The 24,393-nt window shown below is 45.5% G+C and overlaps 2 protein-coding genes across 2 annotated transcripts; one reads left to right on the top strand and one right to left on the bottom strand.

The window, feature by feature from the left end:
- The first annotated feature begins 17 nt into the window (after nucleotides 1-17).
- Nucleotides 18-5,370, top strand: kin (Kin17 DNA and RNA binding protein). The gene is made up of 12 exons (XM_056275956.1): nucleotides 18-247; nucleotides 335-429; nucleotides 514-557; nucleotides 678-800; nucleotides 1,263-1,447; nucleotides 1,600-1,648; nucleotides 2,798-2,849; nucleotides 2,953-3,070; nucleotides 4,410-4,529; nucleotides 4,626-4,725; nucleotides 4,839-4,939; nucleotides 5,065-5,370. Exons 1-12 carry the CDS (start codon nucleotides 134-136, stop codon nucleotides 5,125-5,127), a joined length of 1,164 nt encoding a protein of 387 aa, XP_056131931.1. The 5' UTR covers nucleotides 18-133; the 3' UTR covers nucleotides 5,128-5,370.
- A 135-nt stretch (nucleotides 5,371-5,505) lies between these two features.
- On the bottom strand, nucleotides 5,506-22,593 carry itih2 (inter-alpha-trypsin inhibitor heavy chain 2). Its single transcript, XM_056275955.1, has 21 exons — nucleotides 22,416-22,593; nucleotides 22,117-22,149; nucleotides 21,667-21,705; nucleotides 21,088-21,260; nucleotides 20,309-20,413; nucleotides 19,675-19,837; nucleotides 19,385-19,492; nucleotides 19,115-19,243; nucleotides 18,870-18,986; nucleotides 17,824-17,992; nucleotides 17,529-17,654; nucleotides 17,159-17,340; nucleotides 13,773-13,958; nucleotides 13,459-13,598; nucleotides 12,875-13,047; nucleotides 12,474-12,596; nucleotides 12,207-12,320; nucleotides 11,648-11,846; nucleotides 6,283-6,455; nucleotides 6,024-6,135; nucleotides 5,506-5,925 (listed from the first exon to the last, which is right to left on the bottom strand). Exons 1-21 carry the CDS (start codon nucleotides 22,506-22,508, stop codon nucleotides 5,778-5,780), a joined length of 2,805 nt encoding a protein of 934 aa, XP_056131930.1. The 5' UTR covers nucleotides 22,509-22,593; the 3' UTR covers nucleotides 5,506-5,777.
- Nucleotides 22,594-24,393: the final 1,800 nt, after the last annotated feature.

The raw sequence follows: 24,393 nt of genomic DNA on the forward strand, positions 1-24,393 counted from the left end.
CATGCGGAAGTGTTTAGCTCAGTAGCGGGGGGCACGCCACTGTGCACGCAAGTCGTGCGGAATATTTTGCTTTTTTTTGGCTTGGTCGATCGGGTAGTGTCCTCGTTCTCCTTTCATTGTTTGGTTTGTCACAATGGGCAAAGCAGATTTCCTCAGTCCCAAGGCGATAAGCAACAGGATAAAAGCCAAAGGTCTTCAGAAGTTGAGATGGTATTGTCAGATGTGTCAAAAGCAATGCCGGGATGAGGTGAGTTCGACTTCGTGTTGTGTTCACGTCTTTGTTTATTTCGACTGTTTTCTTTTCTTTCATATTTTGCCTTTTTTCCCCCAACAGAACGGTTTCAAGTGTCACTGCATGTCTGAGTCCCATCAGAGACAGCTGTTATTAGCTTCGGAAAATCCAAACCAGTTCATGGATTATTTCTCAGAGTAAGCACAATTCATGCGAATGTTACTAAAATAATATGGTATAATAATACCGGGTGGATATATTCAAATGTCGTCTTTTCCCAGGGAGTTCAAAGGTGATTTTTTGGAGCTGCTCAGAAGACGCTTTGGTGAGGCTGGTTCTCCCACAGATGAATGGGGACGTTGTAGTTCTGTTTTGAATGTAGTATAGGTTACACTCAGAAACCGTTGTTTCCTTTCTCCTCCTCCTCCTCCTCCTCCTTCTGTAGGAACCAAACGAGTGCACAACAACATTGTCTACAATGAGTACATCAGTGACAGGGAGCACATCCATATGAACTCCACACAGTGGGAGACGCTTACAGACTTTACCAAGTGGCTGGGTAAAGAAGGTGGGTTGAGAAATCGTACACGTGTTTGTTTACCAGCGTGACTATACAGTGTCACGCTGTTTATTCCATTCTCCACTATATGTCAGTTTTCCACAATATGTCAGTTTGTACAGGTACTCTGCATAAACACTTGTTGTGCCATGTTTAGCTTGTCATGGTAAAAGATTGCCCCCACTAATGTGAGAAAGATTATGTCTATTGTCAAATGGTTTGGAATGTCTAGTCATTGAATAAAGCTCTGACATTAGGTCAGACAATTGTATTTGTCACATTTTAACACAAAACACAATTGTTTGGAGCCGTTGTGGAGAACACACACCATTCAGATTCAAAAGGCTGCCGATATCCTTTGAAGACTGCAGTTTTTGTGCCATGTTTGTTAATCAGGTTTATTTATGTTCAAGGAAAAAAAGATTTGCAAGTTATTTTAACTAAGTAGTAACTCTTTGATTCTACGTCCAGGTTTTTGCAAGGTCGATGAGACGCCCAAAGGATGGTACATCCAGTACATCGACCGTGATCCAGAGACAATTCGGCGACAAGAAGAGCAGGAGAAGAAAAAGAAGCAGGACCTGGATGATGAAGAGCGAAGCGCCAAGTTTATTGAGGATCAGGTCCGGCGAGGCCTTACTGGCAAGGAGCCAGAGGTGAGGACCACTCTCCTCCACCCAGCAAGGCACATTGATTACTATTATTTTTGGAGTCTATACTTGAATAAAGAATGTGTTTCCTTTTTACAGCTTAGTTTGGCACAGAACATACATTGCTATCAAACATCATGTTGTACTTTGTTTCCCAGGAAGCTCCAGTGTTCACAGAGCTCAAGCGAGAAAATGAAGAAGAGAGAGGTTTGTTTGTTTTTGTTTTATTTTTTAATGCCAGAGCAACAACTCTGTCATGTGCCCTTTCCTATGTTGAAATGTATTAATGATGTAAATTGATAATCGGCTGTGTGATGGCCTGGCAGCCTGTCCAGGGTGTCTCCCCGCCTGCCACTCAATGACTGCTGGGATAGGCTCCAGCATCCCCGCGACCCTGAGAGCAGGATAAGTGGTTTGGATAATGGATGGATGGATGAATTGGCTAATTACTTAAAGCATTAAAGCCAACAGGGCCTCTTACAGCTGTATAGCAATTATCTAAACATCAAAGTTGCTCTACAGCAGTGGTTCTCAACCTTTTTGGGGTCCTGGACCCCTGCGTATTTGTGATCTGCCCTGAGGACCCCTCCACCTGATCTTGGGGGAGGGGGGTTGCAATTTGATAGAAAAAGTAGAAACTGCATTTTAAATTGCATTATAGCATTTATTCACTCTTTGGGGCAAAAATAAGAGTTTTCAGTTGTAACTTAGATATAGTTAACAAAACAGAATTCTTATGCAGTAACTTTCAGATATATGTAATAAAACAGAATATGTATTCAGTAACTTTCAGATATATGTAACAACAGAATTTTTATGCAGTAACTTTTAACAATGCAAACAGGAGCGAGATCTCTTATTAAAATACAATAAATGACACTTGTGAAAAGGAAGTAATTAGAGAAAAAAGTCCTGTTACCCTTTATAGTTTAGGCAGATAAAGGTCTCAGTCACATTTGAGTAAAATAATCCTATTTCTATAAATGTCATAGGATCTTTTTTTTTAAAAGATATTTTATTTTCCCGGACCCCTTGCAATTACACCACAGACCACTAGGGGTCCGCGGACCCCCGGTTAAGAAACACTGCTGTACAGTGATTATTAGAACAATATGGCGTTTTTTTCTCCTCATTCTTTTAAGGGTGTGGGATGGCTTCAATGGTTATCTGTAATGTTAGATTTTGACTGAGACTCAGTTACACTGACCTAAAGACTTGACTGACATCAGCGTGAAATAATGCATACATGTACTTTCTTATTAAAGCCTAATCTGTCAAAGTTTGCTATTAAGAAAATGTTAGACAGTCATATTTGTGTTCCTGGACGCTAATTTGCTTTTTGTGTGTTTACCTCAGTTGCCTTCAACCTGGCCACCTGTTCCTCTGGAGCTGGCCCTTCAAAACCAAGGTACATACTCTTTTGCAGGTTAGAAAATGTGGTATGTAACCAATAGAGCGAAATGTATTCGGTGTATATTTGTCTAAAGCTTGATTCTTGTTACACCCTGTAGCACTGTCCTGGGTTTAAGTGCCCTGAAAGCAGGAGCTTCATCCAAAAGGAAAGAGATATCTTCCCATCCAGAGTCCAAGGAGAAGAAGAAGAAATCTGCCCTGGATGAGATCATTGAGGTAGGTTGGAGTTTCCTACCCTCTCACACTGAGATGAATCTCCATGCACTGATTGTGCACAACGTTTGAATCTGGTGCGTGAGGATAAAGGTTTGTGACTTAGCTGAAGCTCTTTACCAGGGTATGAATAGGTGGGAGTATATTATTTCGCTCAAATACTCATGGCTTTTGACAGAGACATGTGGAGAATAAATGTACATGTGCATCATCCTGGAAACATCTCTCCGGACACTAGCTCACTCTCCAACATATCATCTGATTAGAGATACCCACGAAGGATTTAGAGAAAGCATATGACAGGGTGCCGAGAGAGGAGGTGTGGTATTGTATGAGTAAGTCGGAAGTTGCAGAGCAGTATGTAGGAGTGGTGCAGGATATACATGAGGGAAGTGTGACAATGGTGAGGCGTGCGGTTGGAATGACAACTTTTTTTCATGGTCAATTTACTGACACACACACAGCAATACCTGTATTGGGGAATAACCTCTCATCAGTTTGAAATGAAACTGATGCTGTTTTCTCAGCATCTTCCCCATTGCTTTACTTTACTTCTTTAGTCTCATTGTTAGCTACCTTTTTTCTCCTGCATCTGGCTGCTTGTTGAAGACGTAAACGCCTGGGTCATTTTCCTCACTAACGCTGCATCCGTCAATGACCATTAAGGACCCAGACACACCAAACTGACTAGTGGTGATGAAGGCTGACTGTTGCGTTGCCTCATGTCGCCTGCCGTCTGGGCCAAAAATTAGCACTTGAACACACCGCAAAGACTACAGCCGATGGCAAACAAGCACGTAGGTTCCCTGATTCGCTAAGATGAACAGCCAATCAGAGTGAGCTCTCTCACCAATGGGCTCCGCTGATTCAACATACTGAAGCAGTCGAAAGATGCCAACAGGGCATCTTTGACTGACTAGTGCCGACGGTGCAGAACACACCGCAAAAACTAGGGTCATAGATGCTCACCGATGGCCCAACATTGGCCGACGGTCAGGGCCCTAAGAGTGAGCCGCTACGAAAATGTTCATGATTTGGATATGTGTAGATTAGCTATTTTCATTGATATGCCAATGCTAGATAGAATCAAAAGACATTAGTTTGAATGTAAATCATGCTAATATTTTTTTTTCCACCATTACACCATACAGCCAACATTTCTTTACCTTTAACAAGAGTTTTCCACTTGTCAGACCTGCAAACATTATTTGTTCCTTAATTTTTGTGAATGTCAATCAAGATAAAACTTTTAAACAGGCATCTGTACATGCGATTTTCATCTTTCATTTCTGACTTAAGTGCAGCTGAGGGTGCTGAAAAGTGACAATCTGTTTTTCAACAGATGGAGGAGCAGAAGAAGCAGTCGGTCAGAACGGACTATTGGCTGCAGCCGGACATCGTCGTCAAAATTGTCACGAAGAGACTGGGAGAGAAATACCACAAAAAGAAGGCAGTCATCAAGGTAACGTGTTGTGGATATAGAGTAGGTGGGGGGGGGGGTGTCTTGCATACGTCTGCCTTAGGAAGTTTACCAATCATTATGGATGAATTACTGTAGGAAGTACGGGACAAGTACACAGCCGTGGTGAGAGTGATCAGCTCCGGAGACAAACTGAAACTGGACCAGAGTCACCTGGAGACGGTCATTCCTGCACCAGGTACACTTGTGAGATGATCAGGCACAAGATGAGCCTCAGCCTACAATCTGCTAGTCTCAGTTGCAGTATTTACCTCAACAGCATCGCCCCTCTGTCTGCCCTGTGGCTTGCAGGTAAACGGGTTCTGATCCTGAACGGCCAGTACCGGCAGACAGAGGCCATGTTGGATGGCATAGACGAGAAGAACTTCTGTGCTACGCTCACACTTGATTCTGTAAGGGATGAGTACAAAATTGTTGCCAAAACTAAATGTGTTTTTGTTCCCTTTTTCTTCTTGTGTTATGTCATTTAACGTGAGAAGGGTATGTGGTGTGTCTGTGTTGTTTGTCTCGTCTTCAGGGTCGAATGAAGGGAAAGACGGTGGCTGGGATTGCCTACGAAGACTTCTCAAAACTGGCTTGACCCCGCAGACATCTTTTTTTTCTTTTTTTTTTTAAATAGACCAGCTAACTGGTTATAGGACTCTACTGTGTCTGAGTACCTTCCCTGAGGTACACCTCTACACCTGTATGTACATATCCCAAACTGCATCTCATGCGGACTTATTATGGTACGCTTCAGTACCCTGAGATCCGTTTGTTTTAATTTTTCTGTGTGTTGTCATTCAAATCGTTTTTCACAATTACAAAGAGTAATTCCTCTTGAATAAAATAAAAGCATAAATGACTGGCTGTCTCTCTGAAAAAACATCTGCAAAGAAGTGGTTTGACAATTTTTGGAGAGCAAAAAAAAAAAAATATATCACAAAGTTCATTCCAAAAATAACACTTCGACACAGTGTATACTTCATTCAAAGTTACAGCTCACAGGGCTCATTCTGCTTTTATTCCATTTCATCTGGCCCGTGTTCACACTGAACTTTTTTTTTCTTTTTTTTAAACTCCCCCTCCTAAATGGTTAGAGCATTTCACTGTTTGAGGCTTTATTGATCCAGAAAACTAATAGCAGCAATAAAGTACTGGTTAATCCTGGTCTGGTTGCGATTTGGGTATAAAGGTTTCTAAAGTATCGACTCGCACTTCTCCAGTCACGCGTGCCTCGCTGTCGGATGCTCAGAACATCTGGAGGAAGCTGTTGAGATGTGGAACGATGTAGTCTGTATAGACACCGTCGATGAAGCCTTTCCCGCTGTTGTGTATGAACCAGCAGTACACGTCTGTGCCGCGCTTCTTATCACGCCGGTAGTCCTTTTGCCAGCCCCTGAAACACACACACACACACACACACGAGTTTTGCCGGTATTAACAACCAGTTGGGTTTGTTATGTGGTATGTTTTGTAGGGGTCATCTTCACATACCTGGTGACGGCTAACTTGTTCCCCTTCACCTCCATGGTGGCTTCATTCTTCAGAGGGTCAGCACCTTGGTGGATATCATACACGCTCACCTCGGGCTCTGTAGAAAACTGCCCTGGAAGGTTACACATACACACACATTCTCAGTTGTCAGTACTTCTGGTAAAGACAGATTGGTGTGATTTGTTGCTTCTGCAGAAATAAGTAAAGAGTATGCACTGGCGTTGAGCATTAACCTGTTATAATGTTGAATGGTCCCTACCTATGAGTCCGTGGACCAGGGAGGAGTAATTGTTGTCGTTAGGGATGTAGATCCCGAGGAAGTCCACGTTTACTGAGTTTTTCCTCCACACGCGGTGAAGTAGCACCATTATCCTGATGTTATCGTTGATCGTAACGGTAACGTGGGAGTCCTTCATGATGGCGAGCTTCACACTGAAGCACAAGAAAATGTGAAGCAGCCAGGAGTCAGAGGGCAATACATTCCATTCATTACAATCTTAAGAATCCTTTGAGTTGGTCTTTTATTTTGCTGCAATGCAAATATTTTTTGGGATTTTTACCCCACACTTCTGAGCCGTCCTGGTCGCTGCCGATCTGGGGAGGGCTACAGACAACCACGTCTCAGATACATGTGAAGTCGCCAGCCGCTGCTTTTCACCTGACTGTGAGGAGTTTCGCCAGGGGGACGTAGCATGTGGGAGGCTCATGCTATTCTCCCCAGTTCCCCCTCTCCCCTGAACAGGTGCCCCGACCAACTAGAGGAGGCACTAGTGCGGCGACCAGGATACATACCCACATCTGGCTTCCCACCCACAGACACAGCCAGTTGTGTCTGTAGGGACATCCGACCAAGCCGGAGGTAACATGGGGATTCGAACCACTGATCCCTGTATTGGTAGGCAACGGAATAGACCGCTACGCTACCCGGACGCCCTCTGCAATGCATTTATAGCGGGACAGTCAAACGAGCGTACAAACTCAACATGACCTCCCTATTCAGTCTGTCTAGTAGGGTTGTCATGATACCAATCTTTTGAAGTACGATTCAGTACTAGTAAATATTTTGATATTTGATACCATTTTCAGCACCGCAACAAGGTAAAATTCTTCAAAATGTAAGAAAATCTTTTCACTGAACAACTTCTATTGACCCAAATGCAAAAACATATTTGTACTGATCTATAAAGCCATTTCTATATAATAAAACAATATTTCCGTCCAACTGAAAATTAAATGGTGAAACAGTAACAATTTTTACCTAAGTATATTACTATTTGAGAGAAAGAGAGAGAATGTTTTTCTTTTCTCTACTCGTGGGCGCATGTATCAGCTCACTGAGTATTCTCTCTAACCCATTTTGATTTTTGCGTGTAAGCAAAGTGAGAATTTGCATGAATTCGAGATTAGACCGGTTTAGGTTAGGCTTAGATTAGGCCAGGCTGGTGATGAATGCAAGGTGTGCTGGTATTGTAGATAAATAAATAAATAGAAATTAATTAGAAATCGATATTTTTGACAAGTCTACTTTCTAGAAATTGATGTTTCGTCCTAGTTTGTGAAAGGGGGCAAATCTATCTATCTATCTCTACCAATTTATTTATTTATTCACTGTTTACTGGAGTGCTTGGCACTATACAAAACCACCAGGACACTAATAACCTTCATCAAGAACTCAATGCAGCAGTGGAAAACAACACTAGAAGCCAACGCAAAGACAATCACACAGGTAACCATCAAATGTGGCATATACCAAGGTGACACACTATCCCTGCTGCTGTTCTGCATAGGCCTGAACCCTCTCAGTCAGATCATCAAGAATGGATATGGCTACAGATTCAGAGGTGGCGTTACCATCAGTGAGCTCCTATGACATCAAGCTTTATGTCAGGAATGAGCAAGACATTGAATCGCTGATCCACCTCACCGGGATCTACAGCAATGACATCGGGATGTCATTTGGACTGGACAACTGGTGGCAAAAAGAGGAAAGGTGGTGAGGACTGAAGGGGCTGAAATACCAGATGGCAAGATACAAACATACAGGACAGTTACACGTACCTGGGTATTCCACAGGCAAATGGAAACCATGAGGAGGCAGCAAGGAGGTCAGCTACAGACAGATACCTCCAGAGAAAGAGGCAAGTCCTGAGGAGCCATCTCACTGGGAAAAACAAATCCAAGCCAACAACACATATGCCCTACCAGTCATCAGATACCCAGCTGGAATAATAAGCTGGCCAAAGGAGAAGATAAATTCCACAGCTATCAGGACATGAAAACTTACAATGCAAGGAGGGCTCCACCCGAAATCCAGCAGCTTGAGACTGTACGATAAGCGAAAAGATGAGGGCCGAGGGTTAGTGAGTGTCAGAGTCACTATCGAGGATGAAACAAGGAACATCCACGAGTACATGAGAAAGAGGGCCCCCCAGGATGAACTGCTGGGTGAGTACCTCAGGCAGCAGAAGACAGAAAGTGGGGAGGAAGAAGAAGAGGAGGTATCACAAAAGACCAAGCCCCTCCATGGGATGTACCATTGACAGATAGAAGACGTGGCTGATATCAAGAAATCCTACCAGTGGCTAGAAAAGGCTGGACTGAAGGACAGCACAGAGGCTCTGATCAAAGCAGCACAAGAACAGGCACTCAATACCGGATCAGTCGAGGCAGGGGTCTACCACATCAGACAAGACCCAAGATGCAGGCTGTGCAAAGACGCCCCTGAGACAGTCCAGCACGTAGTAGCAGGATGTAAGATGCTAGCTGGGAAACTGTACACTGAAAAGCATAACCAAGTGGCTGGGATAGTGTACAGGAATATCTGTACTGAGTACAGACTGGAAGTCCACAAGTTCAAATGGGAGACACCTCCAAAGGTGGTGGAGAATGGTGGCGCTAAGATCCTGTGGGACTTCAAGTTCCAGACTGACAAGCAAGTGCTGGCTAACCAACCAGACATTGTGGTGGTCAAGAAGGAACAGAAGACAGCAGTAGTGATTGATGTAGCAATCCTGAGTGACAGCAACATCAAGAAGAAAGAGCATAAGAAGCAAGAGAAATACCAAGGGCTGAAGGAAGAACTAGATTTGATGTGGAAGGTGAAATCCACAGTAGTCCCAGTGGTAACAGGAGCACTAGGGGCGGTGACCCCCAAACTGGGAGAGTGGCTCCAGCAGATTCCAGTAACAGTATCAGGTGTCTGTCCAGAAGAGTGCAGTCCTAGGAACAGCTAAGATACTGCACAGAACCCTCAAACTCCCAGGCCTCTGGTAGAGGGCCTAAGCTTAAGGAAGACAGACACCACTTGAAAAAGGGTGAGAGAGAGATTTTATATAAATCCATCCATCCATTATCCAAACCGCTTATCCTGCTGCCAGGGTTGCGGGGATGCTGGAACCTATCCCAGCAGTCATTGGGCGGCAGTCGGGGAGACACCCTGGACAGGCCGCCAGGCCATCACAGGGCCGCCACACACACATTCATACCTAGGGACAACTTAGTACAGCCGATCCACCTGACCTACATGTCTTTGGACTGTGGGAGGAATCCGGAGCCCCCGGAGGAAACCCACGCAGACACGGGGAGAACATGCAAACTCCACACAGAGGATGACCCTGGACCACCCCCAAGGTTTGACTACCCTGGGGCTCGAACCCAGGACCTTCTTGCTGTACTGAAATGCATTAAAACTTTTTTTCCCGTTATCTGTGTTGATATTCCGCTCCTCATTAGTTGAGCACTTATAACACCATTGATGGTTTCGGAAAAAAAGCTATATATATATATATATATACTATATATATATATATATATTTAGCACAAAAAGTAAGGAAATGTGTGTTTGGCAGATTATTTCTTTGTTGTAACAATGCTTCTTGGCAATAAATCTTATACTGTTGGAAAGCCCGTTTATCTCCCTTTTAAATGGGTCCACATGTGTAAGGAACATGCATTTGTGGGATGAGCAGCAGAGCTGAGTATGTGGGTTGCGCCCATGAAAAATTTGCCAAATCTTCTCTGCCAATGCCAAACAGCTTATTTTGCTGTTGCTATTGACTTTTGTTTTGAGCTTCTGGTACCCCAGGTGCTGACAATCAGGTGCCTGATATAAGATTTATTGCCAAGAAGCATTGTTACAACAAAGACATAATCTACCAAACACACATTTCCTTACTTTTTGTGCCAAGTTTATATATATATATATATATATATATATATATATATATATATATATATATATATATATATATATATATATATATATATATATATATATATATACACACACACTATATGTACAAAAGTATTGGGACACCTGGCCATTACACCTACTGGAGCTTTTATGACATCCCATTCTAAATCTATGGGCATTAATATGGAGTTGGTCCCCCCTTTGCAGCTATAACAGCTTCCACTCTTCTGGGAAGGCTTTCTACAAGATTTTGGAGTGTGTCTGTCGGAATTTTTGCCCATTCATCCAGAAGAGCATTTCTGAGATCAGGCACTGATGTTGGACGAGAAGACCCGGCTTGCAATCTCCGTTCTAGTTCATCCCAAAGGTGTTTGATGGGGTTGAGGTCAGGGCTCTGTGCGAGCCAGTCAAGTTCTTCCACACCAAACTCACCCAACCATGTTTTACTGGACCTTGCTTTGTGCACTGGGACACAGTCAGGCTGGAACAGAAAACGGCCCTCCCCAAACTGTTCCCACAAAGTAGGAAGCATAGAATTGTCTGCTGAAGCATTAAGATTTCCCTTCACTGGAACTAAGGGGCCTAGCCCAACTCCTGAAAAACAACCCCATACCATTATTCCTCCTCCACCAAACTTTGCAGTTGGCACAATGCAATCAGGCAGGTAACGTTCTCCTGGCATCCGCCAAACCCAGACTCGTCCATCAGACTGCCAGCCAGAGAAGCGTGATTCGTCACTCCACAGAACATTTTTCCACTGCTCCAGAGTCCGGTGGCAGCGTGCTTTACACCACTCCATCCGACGCTTGGCATTGTGCTTGGTGGTGTAAGGCTTGCATGCAGCTGCTCGGCCATGGAAACCCATTCCATGAAGCTCCCGGCACACAGTTTTTGTGCTGATGTTAATGCCAGAGGAAGTTTGGACCTCTGCAGTTATTGAGTCAACAGAGCGTTGGCGACTTTTATGCACTATGCACCTCAGCACTCGATGACCCCGCTGTGTGCCTTTACGTGGTCTGCCACTTCCTGGCTGAGTTGCTGTTGTTCCTAAACGCTTCCACCTTCCAATAATACCACTTACAGTTGACCGTGGAATATCTAGCAGGGAAGACATTTCCCAAACTGACTTATTGCAAAGGTGGCATCCTATGACAGTACCACGCTTGAATTCACTGAGCTCTTCAGAACGACCCATTCTTTCACAAATGTTTGTAAATGCAGACTGCATGGCTAGCTGCTTGATTTTATACGCCTGTGGCAATGGGTCTGAATGGAATACCTGAATTCAATGATTAAGAGGTGTGTCCCAATACTTTTATACATACATATATATATATATATATATATATATATATATATATATATATATATATATATATATATATATATATATATATATATAAATTATTATTGTATTATTGTAAATAATAACCTGTCCTGTGTGATGTCAGCTGTGGCCCCCCAGCTGAAGGAGTGGTTGTTGTTGCCGTCGGTCAAGGTGATTTGTTCTGGGCTGACTGCCACGCTGAGTCCCTCAGGCATGTAGTAGACTGAGATGGTGCCAAAGTAGGTGTTCTGTTTGTTCTTCTGTACCTGCTTAGAGCCCACCAGCTGACCGTTCACCACCACGCCTGCAAGATACAGGTTTCAAGGGAAGACGATTAGGTAATAAGAAGACCTTTGCGGGAAATAATCTTTCAAAAAAACAGTTGTAAAAACCACTTGGAATTTATCATGTGAATAGTAACTCACACAATAATCAAATGTCAACCATAAAAAAAGGAAACGAACGGAAAAATGTCTTCATTTTACAGAGCGCTGAAGGCATTCAGTTGACAGTAAGTGACTTCTATTTAGAGAAACAACACGAGAAGCTGTAATTCCAAGACCATCAACATCATAAACAATACAATGATATAACAGAAGACCTCTGGTCAGAGCCATGATGCTATAATGCACAGAGCACCCGTGGGTACGTGCACGTGCAGTACCTGTTCCGGGGTCAGACACCAGGTTTAGGATGTGTCCAGGCTTTGAGTCGATGTTGAAACAGATGTCCATCTCGCTTCTGGGCAGGTGGACGATGAAGTGGGGATCGTTCTCCACTAGATTGGAAACAATGAGATTTTGAAAAAAAATGGAATTCTGCTCATTCTCAACAGCTCAGTTTCCTAAAATTCATAATTTTACAGCAACTGCAGACTGTGTAATAGGTTTGTGTGCTTGTGAGAGAGGCTGTGTACATGTGCATATATTACCGATGGTGATTCGTATAGGCAACACGCCCGTGACCTGGCTAGGAGGGGCAGGAGTGGTTATCTTGACCCAAGGGGGATGCTGGAAGGTCATCTGTGACACAGGCATGACAGCAGACGCAGATCCTGCAAATGTTATTCAGGAAACTATGAAGTACATTTTTACTAGCTACTAAATTCATACTGAAATGCATAGCCTAATGGTTTTCAACCCAGTCCTCATGGACCCCCAGTACTGCTGGTGGCCTATCATATCAGCTGGTTCATGACATCCACCTGTTGTGTCGGGTAGTCGAGCCATCTACTCACAACAGGTGAATGTCATGAACCAGCCCTCTGCAGTGACATCAGGACCGGGATATTCAGTAACCAGTGAGGAGAAATATCCCATTTTGGTCAGGCACCTGCGCAGCAGCCATGCTTGGGGTCCTTCGGGGAGTCGGCCAGCAGCCTCTCCCCACCATCCTCGCTCTCCACCAGTAACGCTGTGAGAGGCGTGACAAACTGGTGCTCCACTGCCAGGGCCATGATCCTCTGGGTGATCTTTCTCTTCTTGGCAGCCGTCGGGGCCAGCGACCTGCAGGAGAGGCACACTGTGGCATTGCCAAGCGGACAGTCTCACAATCGAGACCTTACAACAACTATTCGGAGGAGGATTAAGGACCACAGATGAAAAGTGTGTTGGAGTTCAGAGATTAAAGACCAAATCACTAATTTTTGCGATCAAACCAGATGACTGAGAACATCACCTCAAAGTAGACAACCCGGATAAGTGATAACTGATCGTCTACACAGGCTAACAATCTTTGAACAATGAGTTTTGCTACACAGCTCATTGCGTTAAGGTTTGAATTCATAGCATATGTTGTGCTTTTCAGTCTTTGTCAGGAGTCGCAGTCCCAGAACCCAAGTCTTTTTAGACAAGCGACTATAAAGCCTGCTGACAAACGCCCAGATATTCACTTGTCTCCTCCTGATCATCTCTCACCTCTCCGCTATGAGCTGGTTGATGGTGATGTAGGCCCACATTTGCCTGGCGAAGCCTGTGAAGGAGTGTTGCTGCTTAAACAGCTCTTGGTCCAGCTCCATGGTGTCCACCTCTGTCTCCAGAGCCAGATCCAAACGGGCCTAGGGAATGAGGAGAGATGGACGTCAGTGGGACTGTGTGTGTGTGTGTGTGTGTGTGTGTGTGTGTGTGTTTGTGTGCATTTGTATGAAGGGGTGTGGATGGTGCATGTATATGTGTGCGTCATTGGCCCATGAACATTTCCATGGGTGCGGCGGGAGGAATGTGTTGCTCACAGCGGACGCTGTGGTGAAGCTGGCCAGGGTGTTGCTGTCGGAGGGCAGCACTTTCCCGGCCACCACCAGCTCAGAGCCCCCAAAGTACTTGTCAAAGCGGTTCTGGGTGATGTCCGACACGGTGTCCTCGGGAAACTGAATGGTGATCCTCCTAAGGAGAGGGTAAGAAACTTGCCGATAGAATTTCTAGAAGGGGAGAAAGAGAAAAAGGGGTCAGTCTTTGTGAGAAAATAGTGGAAATAAATGGAGATAGATTTGGTGGCAGCCTCCTGTCTAAAAGTCCTGCAAGAGGGCTTAGTCTGGGCATCTGGGTAGCATAGCGGTCTATTCCGTTGCCTACCAACATGGGGATCGCTTGTTTGAATCCCCGTGTTACCAACGGCTTGTTCGGGCGTCCCTACAGACACAATTGGCTGTGTCCGCGGGTGGGAAGCCAGATGTGGGTGTGTGTCCTGGTCGCTGCGCTAGCATCTTCTCTGGTCAGTCAGGGCGCCCGTTCAGGGGGGAGGGGGAACTGGGAGGAATAACGTGATCCTCCCACACATTACGTCCCCCTGGTGAAACTCCTCACTGTCAGGTGAAAAGAAGCGGCTGGTGACTCCACATGTATGGGAGGAGACATGTGGCAGTCTGCAGCCCTCCCTGGATTGGCGGGGGGTGTGTGGAGGAGCAGCGACCGGGATGGTTCGAAATTGGCCAGGTACATTTGGGGAGAAAAAGATGGGGGGGGTCAAAAAAAAAAAAAAAAGGACTTGGTCTGACAAAAAAGTAAAACTTTTATCAGTTATTTTCTTAAATTCTTTGCTAATTAAAAGATCTGCCTATGAAATAGTCATTTTAGATTGTGCCAGCAATTATTATTGGGCTTGTTCCCCCCAAAGGAACACACTGCCTGGGATGTACAGAAGCAAAAACCTCCTGTTGACCAATAGCTAGATTAGCAGTAGCAATTTTTACTCATCATATCGAGTGCTAAATGCAGGTAAATGTGGTAAAAGAGGTAAATGCAGGTAAATGTGGTAAAAGAGGTAAATGCAGGTAAATGTGGTAAAAGGTAAATGCGAGTAAAGACCAGTGGGGAGATGGGTATGTTTAGTGCAGGCCTTGGTCAACACTGACATGGCGGTTAGTCGTGTTGAGAGTAGATTTAGAAGTTCTTGGCAGCTAGAATGACCTGCTGAGCCTTCTCAAGACATCATGGGTTCTAACACGTGAAACATCGGTGGGGGAAGGTGCCTAGCTGATAACCCAGGCGGGCTACTTGATTTGTAATGCCGTAGCTTGCTGTCCTCTACAGTAGCCAGTGATAGCTTATTACATTAGGTTAAGATATGGACTGACACACCAGCTCGTATGCTGAGTTAACCCTCTATGTGAATGCTTACTCTTTACTATCAGCACAGTTGTTGATACATGAAATCCTGTATTTAGTTTAAAAGGTTATGGTTGTCATGTATTTCCTCATGGAATGAATTTAGTGCATAAGCCGTCAGAGCAAAGAGCTCTCACTGACGTGTAGGGAACATTCACCCAACACTTCTTCTCTAGGTCTTCAGGCACGCTCAATAATCCAAGTAAGGAGATCACGGAGAGCTGAATCAGTTCCTCTGGACACAACGATACCTTTCATCACTCATCTGATGCCCCTTCCCCACTACACGGTACCGGCTCGACTCCACTCGACTTTTTCTTTTTCCATTCCTGGAAAGTACCGGCATTTTGGTAGCTGTTACCACTTTTCTGGTACCACCTTTGTCGGGGTTCCAAAAAAACCGGAGCGGGTGCCAAAATCAGGGCAGACCTCTATGACGACCAGCTACACTGAGGGGGTACTGTCACGGTAATGGAAAACGACTAGAAGCGAGTCGAGTCAGGCCGAGCCGGTACCATGTAGTGGAAAAGGGGCATAAGGGACTTCGTCAGTCTCAACTGACTGCAGGTGTCCCCACCCTTATAAACAATACAGTGGCATAACGACCGAAACCAACGACCAGTTTCATATGCAAATATGAGTGTGACCTTTAACTAGAGTTTAAATGGCCATGTGTGCTATTCACAGAGGACTGGGGACTAGTTGCATCGCAGCATTGTAAGATGGCGACAGATGTACTATGTACAGATGTACAGGTCAGCCTTCCTAGACTGTGAAATTGCAGTTGGTGATGGGGGACATTTGATCGGTGATGTTTACCGTAAACCAACATATACTGATCAGTACTGTTGGTTTGACTCTCATCAGCCACTGGAGCACAAACTAGGAGTCATCAGGACGCTGGACCATCAAGCTGAGAGCGTCCCCACCGACACAGCAGCCGGGGAAGGGGAGAAACCCCACATTAAACAGGCCCTGGTTAAGTGTGGTTATCCTAACTGGGCGTTTGTCAAAGCCAGGAAGACGTCCAAACAGTGCACCAGCCAATCGAAGAGAGGAGAAGGACAACAGCTCCCTAAGCGTAAATCAGTGGTGATTCTGTATGTGGCGGGAGTGTCGGAACAGTTGAGACGCATATTTTCCAAACACCGCATCTCAGCTGCTTTCGAACCCCAAAACATGCTGCACCAGAAGTTAGTCCACCCCAAGGATCAGGTCCCTCCGGCACAAACAGAGCAATATAGTGTATGCTGTTAAGTGCCAGGAGGATTGCTGTGACTTGTACATCGGGGAAACTAAACAGACGCTGGCCAAGAGGATGGCACAACACAGGAGAGCTAACACGTCAGGCCAGGACTCCACAGTCTACACCATCTACAGGCCAGTGGCCACTCTTTCAGGGATGAGGATGTGCACATCCTTGTGGGAACGCTGGTTTGAACGGGGAGTCAAAGAGGCCATCTATGGCGTCCGGGTAGCGTCGCGGTCCATTCCGTTGCCTACCAACACGGCATCGCCAGGTCGAATCCCCGTGTTACCTCCGGCTTGGTTAGGCGTCCCTACAGACACAATTGGCCGTGTCAGCGGGTGGGAAGTCGGATGTGGGTATGTGTCCTGGTCGCTGCACTAGTCCCTCCTCTGGTCGGGGCGCCCCCCCCCCCCAGAGAGGGGGTGGAGCAGTGACCGGGACGGCTCAAAAAAAGCGGGGTAATTGGGGAGAAAAAGGGGGAAAATCAAAAAAAAGAAAAGAGGCCATCTATGTGAAGAGGGAACAAACTCTGTGAATAGTACACATGGCTATTCTAACTCTAGTTAATGGTCACGGCAATTTGCATATGAAACTGGTCGTTGGTTTGGGTCGTTATGCCACTGTATTGTTTATAAGGGTGGGATACCTGCAGTCAGCTGAGACTGGAGAGGCCACTTAGATGATGATGAAACGTATCTGTCAATAAATGTTGTGTCCAGATGAACTGATTCAGCTTTCTGTGACCTCTTCTCTATGCGTTCATACCCGAAGCTGTTCCGCCGCATCATGGTTGGCATAAATCCTCTGGGCAATGCCCCTGTTCTCCATGGCGATTCGCTCCAGGAAGTCGAAGTCCACGTCAAAGCCGATGCCCAGCGAGAAAAGAGAGAACTCCTCCCTCATCACCCGCTTGACATTCTTCTGGATGGTACTGAGCTTGATCTCTCCTGCAGAGGAAGAGTAGGATGGTAGAAAAAATCACAAATGTACATGTGAATCCGGGGGGGGGGCATTGTAAAAGTTGTTAGAGGTAGCTGTGGGTCAAAAATAAAACACATCTGGTCATAGTAAAATAGGATGTGCAGGTTGGCTATTCATAGGATTGGATTATGGGACACAGTGCTTGCATTCTCACCGACGGTGGGGTCTCCATCAGACACGAGAATGATCATGGAGACTGAGCGTGGGTCAATGAGCCCATAGTTGGATGCCTTCACCAGCATCTGCACTGCTCTCATTAGTGCTTCGTTGATGTTGGTACCTGGGGTCAAAGGGCAAAGGCTCAGCTGAAAATATGTACAGAGATGCTTCAATGAGCTATTCTTTTTTCTTTCTTTTTTTTATCTCTCCCATCCAGCCATCTGCATGCTCCAAGGGGATTTTATCGCTCTACTTTTTGTTTCTGATTTCAGCCCAGAAGAGAAACCAACCTCCATTGGGTTTGATGTTCTGGATGTATTTCTTGGCCGAATCCACCTGGATGGAGGAGCCTGGGACAAGGTCATCATTCCAGCAGCGCACATTGTGGTTAAAGTCTATGATGCCGAAGTGGTCATCGATTGTCAAGTCGTTTAAGATAGCCTGCATAGCCTCCACGGTCTGAGGCAGAAGAATCAGAATCAGAATCAGAAACAGTATTTGTCTTCTGCACACATGAAATGAAACGAAACATCGTTTCCCCCCGCCCACAGCAGTGCAACACAAAGACAAACACACACATCCAAACTACAAGAACACATATATCCAATCTAACACATATATCTAAACTAAACAAAAATAAAAAATAAAAAACCACTGTCCAGGAGAACGAACGCCAGCCAGGATGACTGTCGGAACTGCGGGTCTGCATGGGCTAGCAGTTAGCTTAGCCTGCCCCGCTTCTGCGTCCTGTCAGACCACCCTCGGTGTTTCCTCTTTGGGCACAGCTCCGGTGCTTGGGCCCACAGGGTGCAGCTGACCAAGCTCCCTCAGCCGATCCAGTGCCAGCTCGCCCAGCCAGACACCTTCGACACACCTCCCCGCACTCCACACGACGACACTAAAAACACAGTCAAGGCTAGGCAAGGCCAGACTACCCTCGCCATTATTAGAACGGCAGGTCTGCATGGGCTAACAGTTAGCTTATTCTGCCTTGATTCCGCGTCCTGTCAGATCACCCTCGGCACCACCTCTTCGGGTAGGGCCGTGGTCCCTGGGCCCACAGGACGCAGCAGCCGATCCAGCACCGGCTCTTCCAGCCATCAAACAAAGACAAATTTAGACGCAGACGTGGACACTGCATGCACGGTACTGGGTGAGGCTGCTGCAAACGTGAATTTGCAACGCCATCTTCCCACACCGAAAGCAAGGATGGGTTAGAATCAAGATGGATTCTTCACATCTTTTACAATGATGTAAACAAAAAAAGAAGAGTTGAGCCAGAGAGCGCATGTTGTTGTAGGGTTCAAAGTGAAAATGAAAAGTTTTGACAATTTACCTGCTTCATTTTGACACCCCACATAGAGCCGCTGACATCGATGACAAATACGATGTTTTTGGGGAGGGGTGAAAGGTTGGAGGGCGCGAAGAAATGGACGAAGTGACCGTCAGAGACCTTGAAGACACACACAGTGAGTGAGTGGACACATATCTCCATTTTTTGTTTTTGCTGTATTCTAGTTGTATGACGCCTGAATGCATAGTATGAATATTATATGACTGAATTTGGTAGCAAAATAATACCAGGAGTTCCCCGACGTTGCTATCTCTATGTACATCGTATCTGACAGTGAAGACGCCATCTATAGAGCTCTCTGTGCAGTTGTTACATTTCCTCTGATGCTCTATGGTGGGCTTGAAGACAATGTGGGCCTGGACACACACACACACACACACACACACAGACACACACACAGACACACACACACACACACACAGAAACCATTTAATTACCCAGATGCACACATTCAATCCAATAAGAGGCTGCACGTGATACAGATTGTGTTCTGGGACCTTGTCTTTGGAGGAGGTAACTTTGATCAGGCTTGCAAATTTTTCCCCGAGGGTGTGAGGTGTGTCCACCATGGCAATGCCCTTTGGCTCATAAATGTACACGTCCACCTAGAGAGAGAAAGAAAGCATAGAGTGGTGTAGGTCAGGGGTTATTGCTGGGAAACACACACATGCACACACGCGCGCGCGCACACGCGCACACACACACACACACACACACACACACACACACACACACACACACACACACACACACACACACACACATACAAATTTCCTGATCCCCTCACCTTAAACTGTGGCACCAGTCTCCCTGGCTGCAGGTGTAGTATGTGCTCATAGACTGCCAGCTTCCTATGCATCATTTCCTGGTAGTGGAGCTCAAACTCGACGTTACTGCCAGGGGGCACATGCACCTCCGTCTTAAAGGTCTCCATGTCCTGGGAATTTGCCCTGCCAAGTGCAGTCAGTTTGTTTAAGCTTTAGAGACAAGTGACTTTGGTTACCATGCTGTTGTGTGTGCTTACCATGCTGTTGTGTGTGGTGTGCTGTGCTGTGTTGTGCATTGTGGTGTGCATTGTGGTGTGTTGTGCTGTGCTGTGCTGTGATGTGATGTGATGCGATGCGCTGCGATGCGATGCGATGCGATGTGATGTGATGTGATGTGCTGTGCATTGTGGTATGCTGTGCTGTGCTGTGATTTGATGTGATGTGATGTGCATTGTGGTATGCTGTGCTGTGATTTGATGTGATGTGATGTGATGTGCTGTGCTGTGCATTGTGGTATGCTGTGCTGTGCTGCGCTGTGCATTGTGGTGTGTCGTTCTGTGCATTGTGAGGTGTGCTGTGCTGTGTGTGCAGTGCTGTGCTGCACATTGTGGTGTGTTGTGCTGCGCTGCGCTGTGCTGGGAGATGCTCTAGTACCTCACGATCCCTGCCGCCTTGCCTCTGGCCCGGGCCTGGGCATACAGGTTCCTGGCCACTGTCTTCTCCTTCACAGAACCCACAAACGTTATCCCATTCACGTTCCTACACATGCAACACAACTGGCGTGAAAGCAAGAACTGAGCGTCAGCTTTGTTTAGACTTGGTGTATGAAACTGGGATATTAACAGGGATGATATTGTTTACATTTTACCAGTACCTGAGCTTTTGAAATGGTACCTGTGGCTATATGGTGCCTTATTGAAAATAAAGAGCAAATGATGACGCAAAGAACATCTTTTTTTATTGCATAGGTAAGGAAAGTGACCAATATAAACTCGTCTTAACTGTCCAACTGTACTCATGAGAAATAAATACAAAACACTTGAATTTATGTCATTTTTTTGTGTCACTGTTAGAATCGTTTTAGGTCAAATTTAGCCACACTTTGGATTGTTTTGCTTCGGGCCGCTGACCGAGTTTAACACGTTAGCTAGCTTAGCTCGCATCTGCTGTCACTGAATGTGACATGAAGGCGTGCGACGGGGTCAAAGGTGAGCACAAAGCGATGATGCGTCTGTTGCCTGTAACTCGCGTTGCAGAGCGCCAGAGGGCGGTTTGGAAAACAGTGAGCAGATGTTTCCGTCAGCATCTCTGTGGCTTTCTACTTCAGCACTGAATTCTGTGTTGCGTTTTGGCCTGCTAGTATTGGTCCTATGGGAACCGGTGCCATACAGGGCTAAGGAGTTTCAGTATCCAACCCCTGGATTGTTACTCACATGGTAAAGTTGGTGATAAAGGCCTGTTTGGGAATCTGCACATTGAAGCCGATGCTCTGGGCTTTGGAGCCAGAGTTGACCACTGAGCTCTTGACGGTGGTGTGGGCGAAGCGCGACGTGATGCGGCTCTCCACCTTGTAGCTCTTGACGGTGATGTCATCTCCCCGGATGGCCTGTGGTGTTTGCAGGGAGGGCGTGTGAGGGCTTCAGCATCACAGTAATGACATCATCAAGTGGTATCTCGGCAGCTAACCCTCCCCATATTCCAAAACCGCATGTATGTAATGTAGGAATCTGAACTTCATCTTGTTCTGAGGTCACATTGGAGACCACATATCCAAAATACCACAAAACAGTGCATGTCCCTTAACTGTGTCAGTGATCTGACTTATTTTTACAAAAAAAAGGCAATATTTTTTCATCGACAAGGAAACTAGACCACAGCGGAATTAGCAGAGGAGAGACGTCAATAACCTGTCAGTCATGGGAGTCTCTCCAAACAGCAGCGTATTGACTCTTAGATAAGAACAAACTCTGTCACCGCTGGAGTGGGTTTGAACAACAAGCGGAGCGACCTACCTCAAAGTCTTCCTGCTCCTCACTGGTCAATAACGCTCTCTGAAAAGGACACACACGGGCACACAAACACGCACACATGCATGCACGCAAACACAAGTCAGCGGCCTCGCACTGTGTAAATCTATGGTGAACATCTCATAAACCGCTTGTCGTCAGACGGCAGAAATGGTGTGGGTGTCGTGATTACTTCGGAGAACCGCAGGATCAGAGTGTGAGATCAGCCAGACGGGAGGTATAGTGTTGAGTTAGTGTGTTGATTTTTATGTAACGTCACGCTGAGTCCGTGACGAGCCAATTCGCAGATCAATGATCGCGACTCTTGTACCGTTGGTGAAAAAGCAAAACCATTTTCCATGACAAAATGCCACGGGTGTGGATTTGTAAATCACATATATATATATATATATATAATTTATTTATTTTTTAATAAAAAGCAGGAAAACATCTTACCTTGTGTCTTTCCCGATGATCCTGGGAACCTGACTGGTAGAACAAAGAAAAAGTTTTGCTCTTTGTCTATCACTGAAACCGTACGAGTTATGATCTTACTCAACCCAGGCAGGTTGACGAAGACTACATTCTTATTTAGAGGCAACAACCCACACGAGTGGCTGCAGGGATATCGCATTGCTCCCTCAGACGGTCCACATACGTGTGGTGCGTATGGACTGACGTACACGTCAATACAGAACCGGTGCACTTTCGAACAGTGTGAGTCGCCATGCAACCCTTTGTGACAGCCAACTCACCGTCTCGCCCTCCCATTCTCCATCTATGATGAACTCAAAGCAGCAGCACTGGTGGAGAAGCAGGATCCCCAGAAACAGCAGGACGTTCCTCATGTTTACAGGCCCTGTTGAAAAGCGGTCCTTAAATGATACGAGACAATCCGTCTGCACGAAGCCGCCTGGAAACTCAGAGAAGCCCAGACTGAGGGTTAAAATCCACTAAACTGATAGACCCCTGGCCCTGGTCAATATTTGTTGTGTTTCACGTAACCCAGAGAAGGGAAGGAAACTTTGAAACTTGACCTGCAGTGTGGGAGGGTAAACAGGGCAGATTTGGGCCATTCAGGTGGAGCTCAAACAGAGGCTTTAGAGTCATGACAGAGGCATTGATTGAAGAATATGGCGGTGATAAATGTCTTTGGTTACAGATTGACGCGACACATTTTTTTTCCAAAGATCATCCAACATTTTGTGAGACGCGGCACGGCTTCTCTGAAAAGCTACACACAACGCACTGCATACAGAAAACAAGCCTTGTGACTCACACGCTTATACCTGCCCGCAGACCTTTATGGGACGTAGTACTGCCACACGTCCACAAGATGGAGCCAACGCAAGCCTCTCGCTTCTGACGCCGTTACGTTTCCTATTCCACACACATTTTGGGTGTGTAAAAGACCATATATAGGTGTGGTTTTGTATGTTTTAGCCTGATTACTCCAAATCACGGATAATTTACACTAGTCCAAAGCATGTCAAAGGGATTTACATTTTTTTTTTCAATCGTTTTTTTTTCCTGTACTTTTTGTACCAGCCACTGACTTCCGTTCGTTTTTGTGCAGTGCGAAAATGAGAATCCGCTTGCGGAGAAGTGACACCTGTTCGAGATGTGTAATACGTCACAGTGATCATTAAGTCGCCTTTATTTATCTGTTTATCTCTCATCGCAGTTGTCGTTGCGAGAGAAGGCCGTTTCCGGCCACGGCACAGTGCGGAAGTAATAATGTAACTACATACTAGAAGAACCCCGCTACAATGTAGCGGTTTGGTTATCCACCCGTCTAAATCTCCCTCCTCTTCATCCTGCCAGCTAACCGCCTTCCCCCTGCCCCTAAACCCCCCCCCACTCCAACTCCCTCCCCCCAAATGCTCAGAATCATCTGAAATGCTGAGAAAAGTGGTTTTTAGCCATTTTTAGAAAATGCATATTTTGCATAATTATGCATAATTATTATTATTATAATTTTCTGCTATTTTTCTGGTCCTCTCTGGAAAAATACCTACCACCTCCCAAAAAAATTAGGATCATAAGTGCATTTTTGCAAAATATATATATTTTGCATAATGCCAAAACATTTCTAAGTCCCAGAATTTCTTTTTTTATATAGGTGAAAAAAAATCAAAGATGCTCAGAATCACCTGAAATGCCGAGAAAAGTGGTTTTTAGCCATTTTTAGAAAAATTCCTATTTTGAATATTTATGCATAATTATAATTCATTTTCTGCTATTTTTTATAGGTGCCCCTGATCATCCCCAATAATCTCCAAAAAGAATCAAGGCCCCAAGTGCTTTAGTTTGGCCGTTTATAGACTCTCACACAGACACACATCACAGACCAGACACACATTGTGAAAATACAGGAGTAGATAACTACGCAATGTGCAGTGGATTAATGCGCTGAACACACTGGCGGCCTATGGGGGCTGAAGCGGACTGTGCTTCTGGAAATGGTCTGGAGTCGTATACAATAAACGCCACGCAAAATCACTTGTTTACCTTTTTAAAAGCCTTTTTTTCCATCATGTTTGTCTATTATGACTCCCCATGTGTTCTTTCGACATGGCAAAGCAAGTTGTGAGGCAAACGCATCCAGCCTGTTGAGGCATACCGCATCATGTAAAGTTAACCATTTAATCTGACTGACTGCACCAAAGAGCAGATTCAGATTAGCGGAGGAGAGGTTGGCCAAGGAGGCCAACGGGAACAAAAGCAACGGGT

This window comes from Lampris incognitus, chromosome 3 (genome assembly GCF_029633865.1).
Source record: "Lampris incognitus isolate fLamInc1 chromosome 3, fLamInc1.hap2, whole genome shotgun sequence".
Lineage (NCBI taxonomy): Eukaryota > Metazoa > Chordata > Actinopteri > Lampriformes > Lampridae > Lampris > Lampris incognitus.

Excerpts from the sequence above, each read along its gene's own strand:
- itih2 (XM_056275955.1), bottom strand. The coding sequence starts at position 22,508 with ATGAGGAACGTCCTGCTGTTTCTGGGGATCCTGCTTCTCCACCAGTGC. Across the intron at positions 17,993-18,869 it reads GGGGTGTCAAAATGAAGCAG|ACCGTGGAGGCTATGCAGGC; the intron begins GTAAATTGTCAA and ends CTTCTGCCTCAG. Across the intron at positions 11,847-12,206 it reads GGTGTCTGACCCCGGAACAG|GCGTGGTGGTGAACGGTCAG; the intron begins GTACTGCACGTG and ends TGTATCTTGCAG.
- kin (XM_056275956.1), top strand. The coding sequence starts at position 134 with ATGGGCAAAGCAGATTTCCTCAGTCCCAAGGCGATAAGCAACAGGATA. Across the intron at positions 801-1,262 it reads CAAGTGGCTGGGTAAAGAAG|GTTTTTGCAAGGTCGATGAG; the intron begins GTGGGTTGAGAA and ends TTCTACGTCCAG. Across the intron at positions 3,071-4,409 it reads CCCTGGATGAGATCATTGAG|ATGGAGGAGCAGAAGAAGCA; the intron begins GTAGGTTGGAGT and ends GTTTTTCAACAG.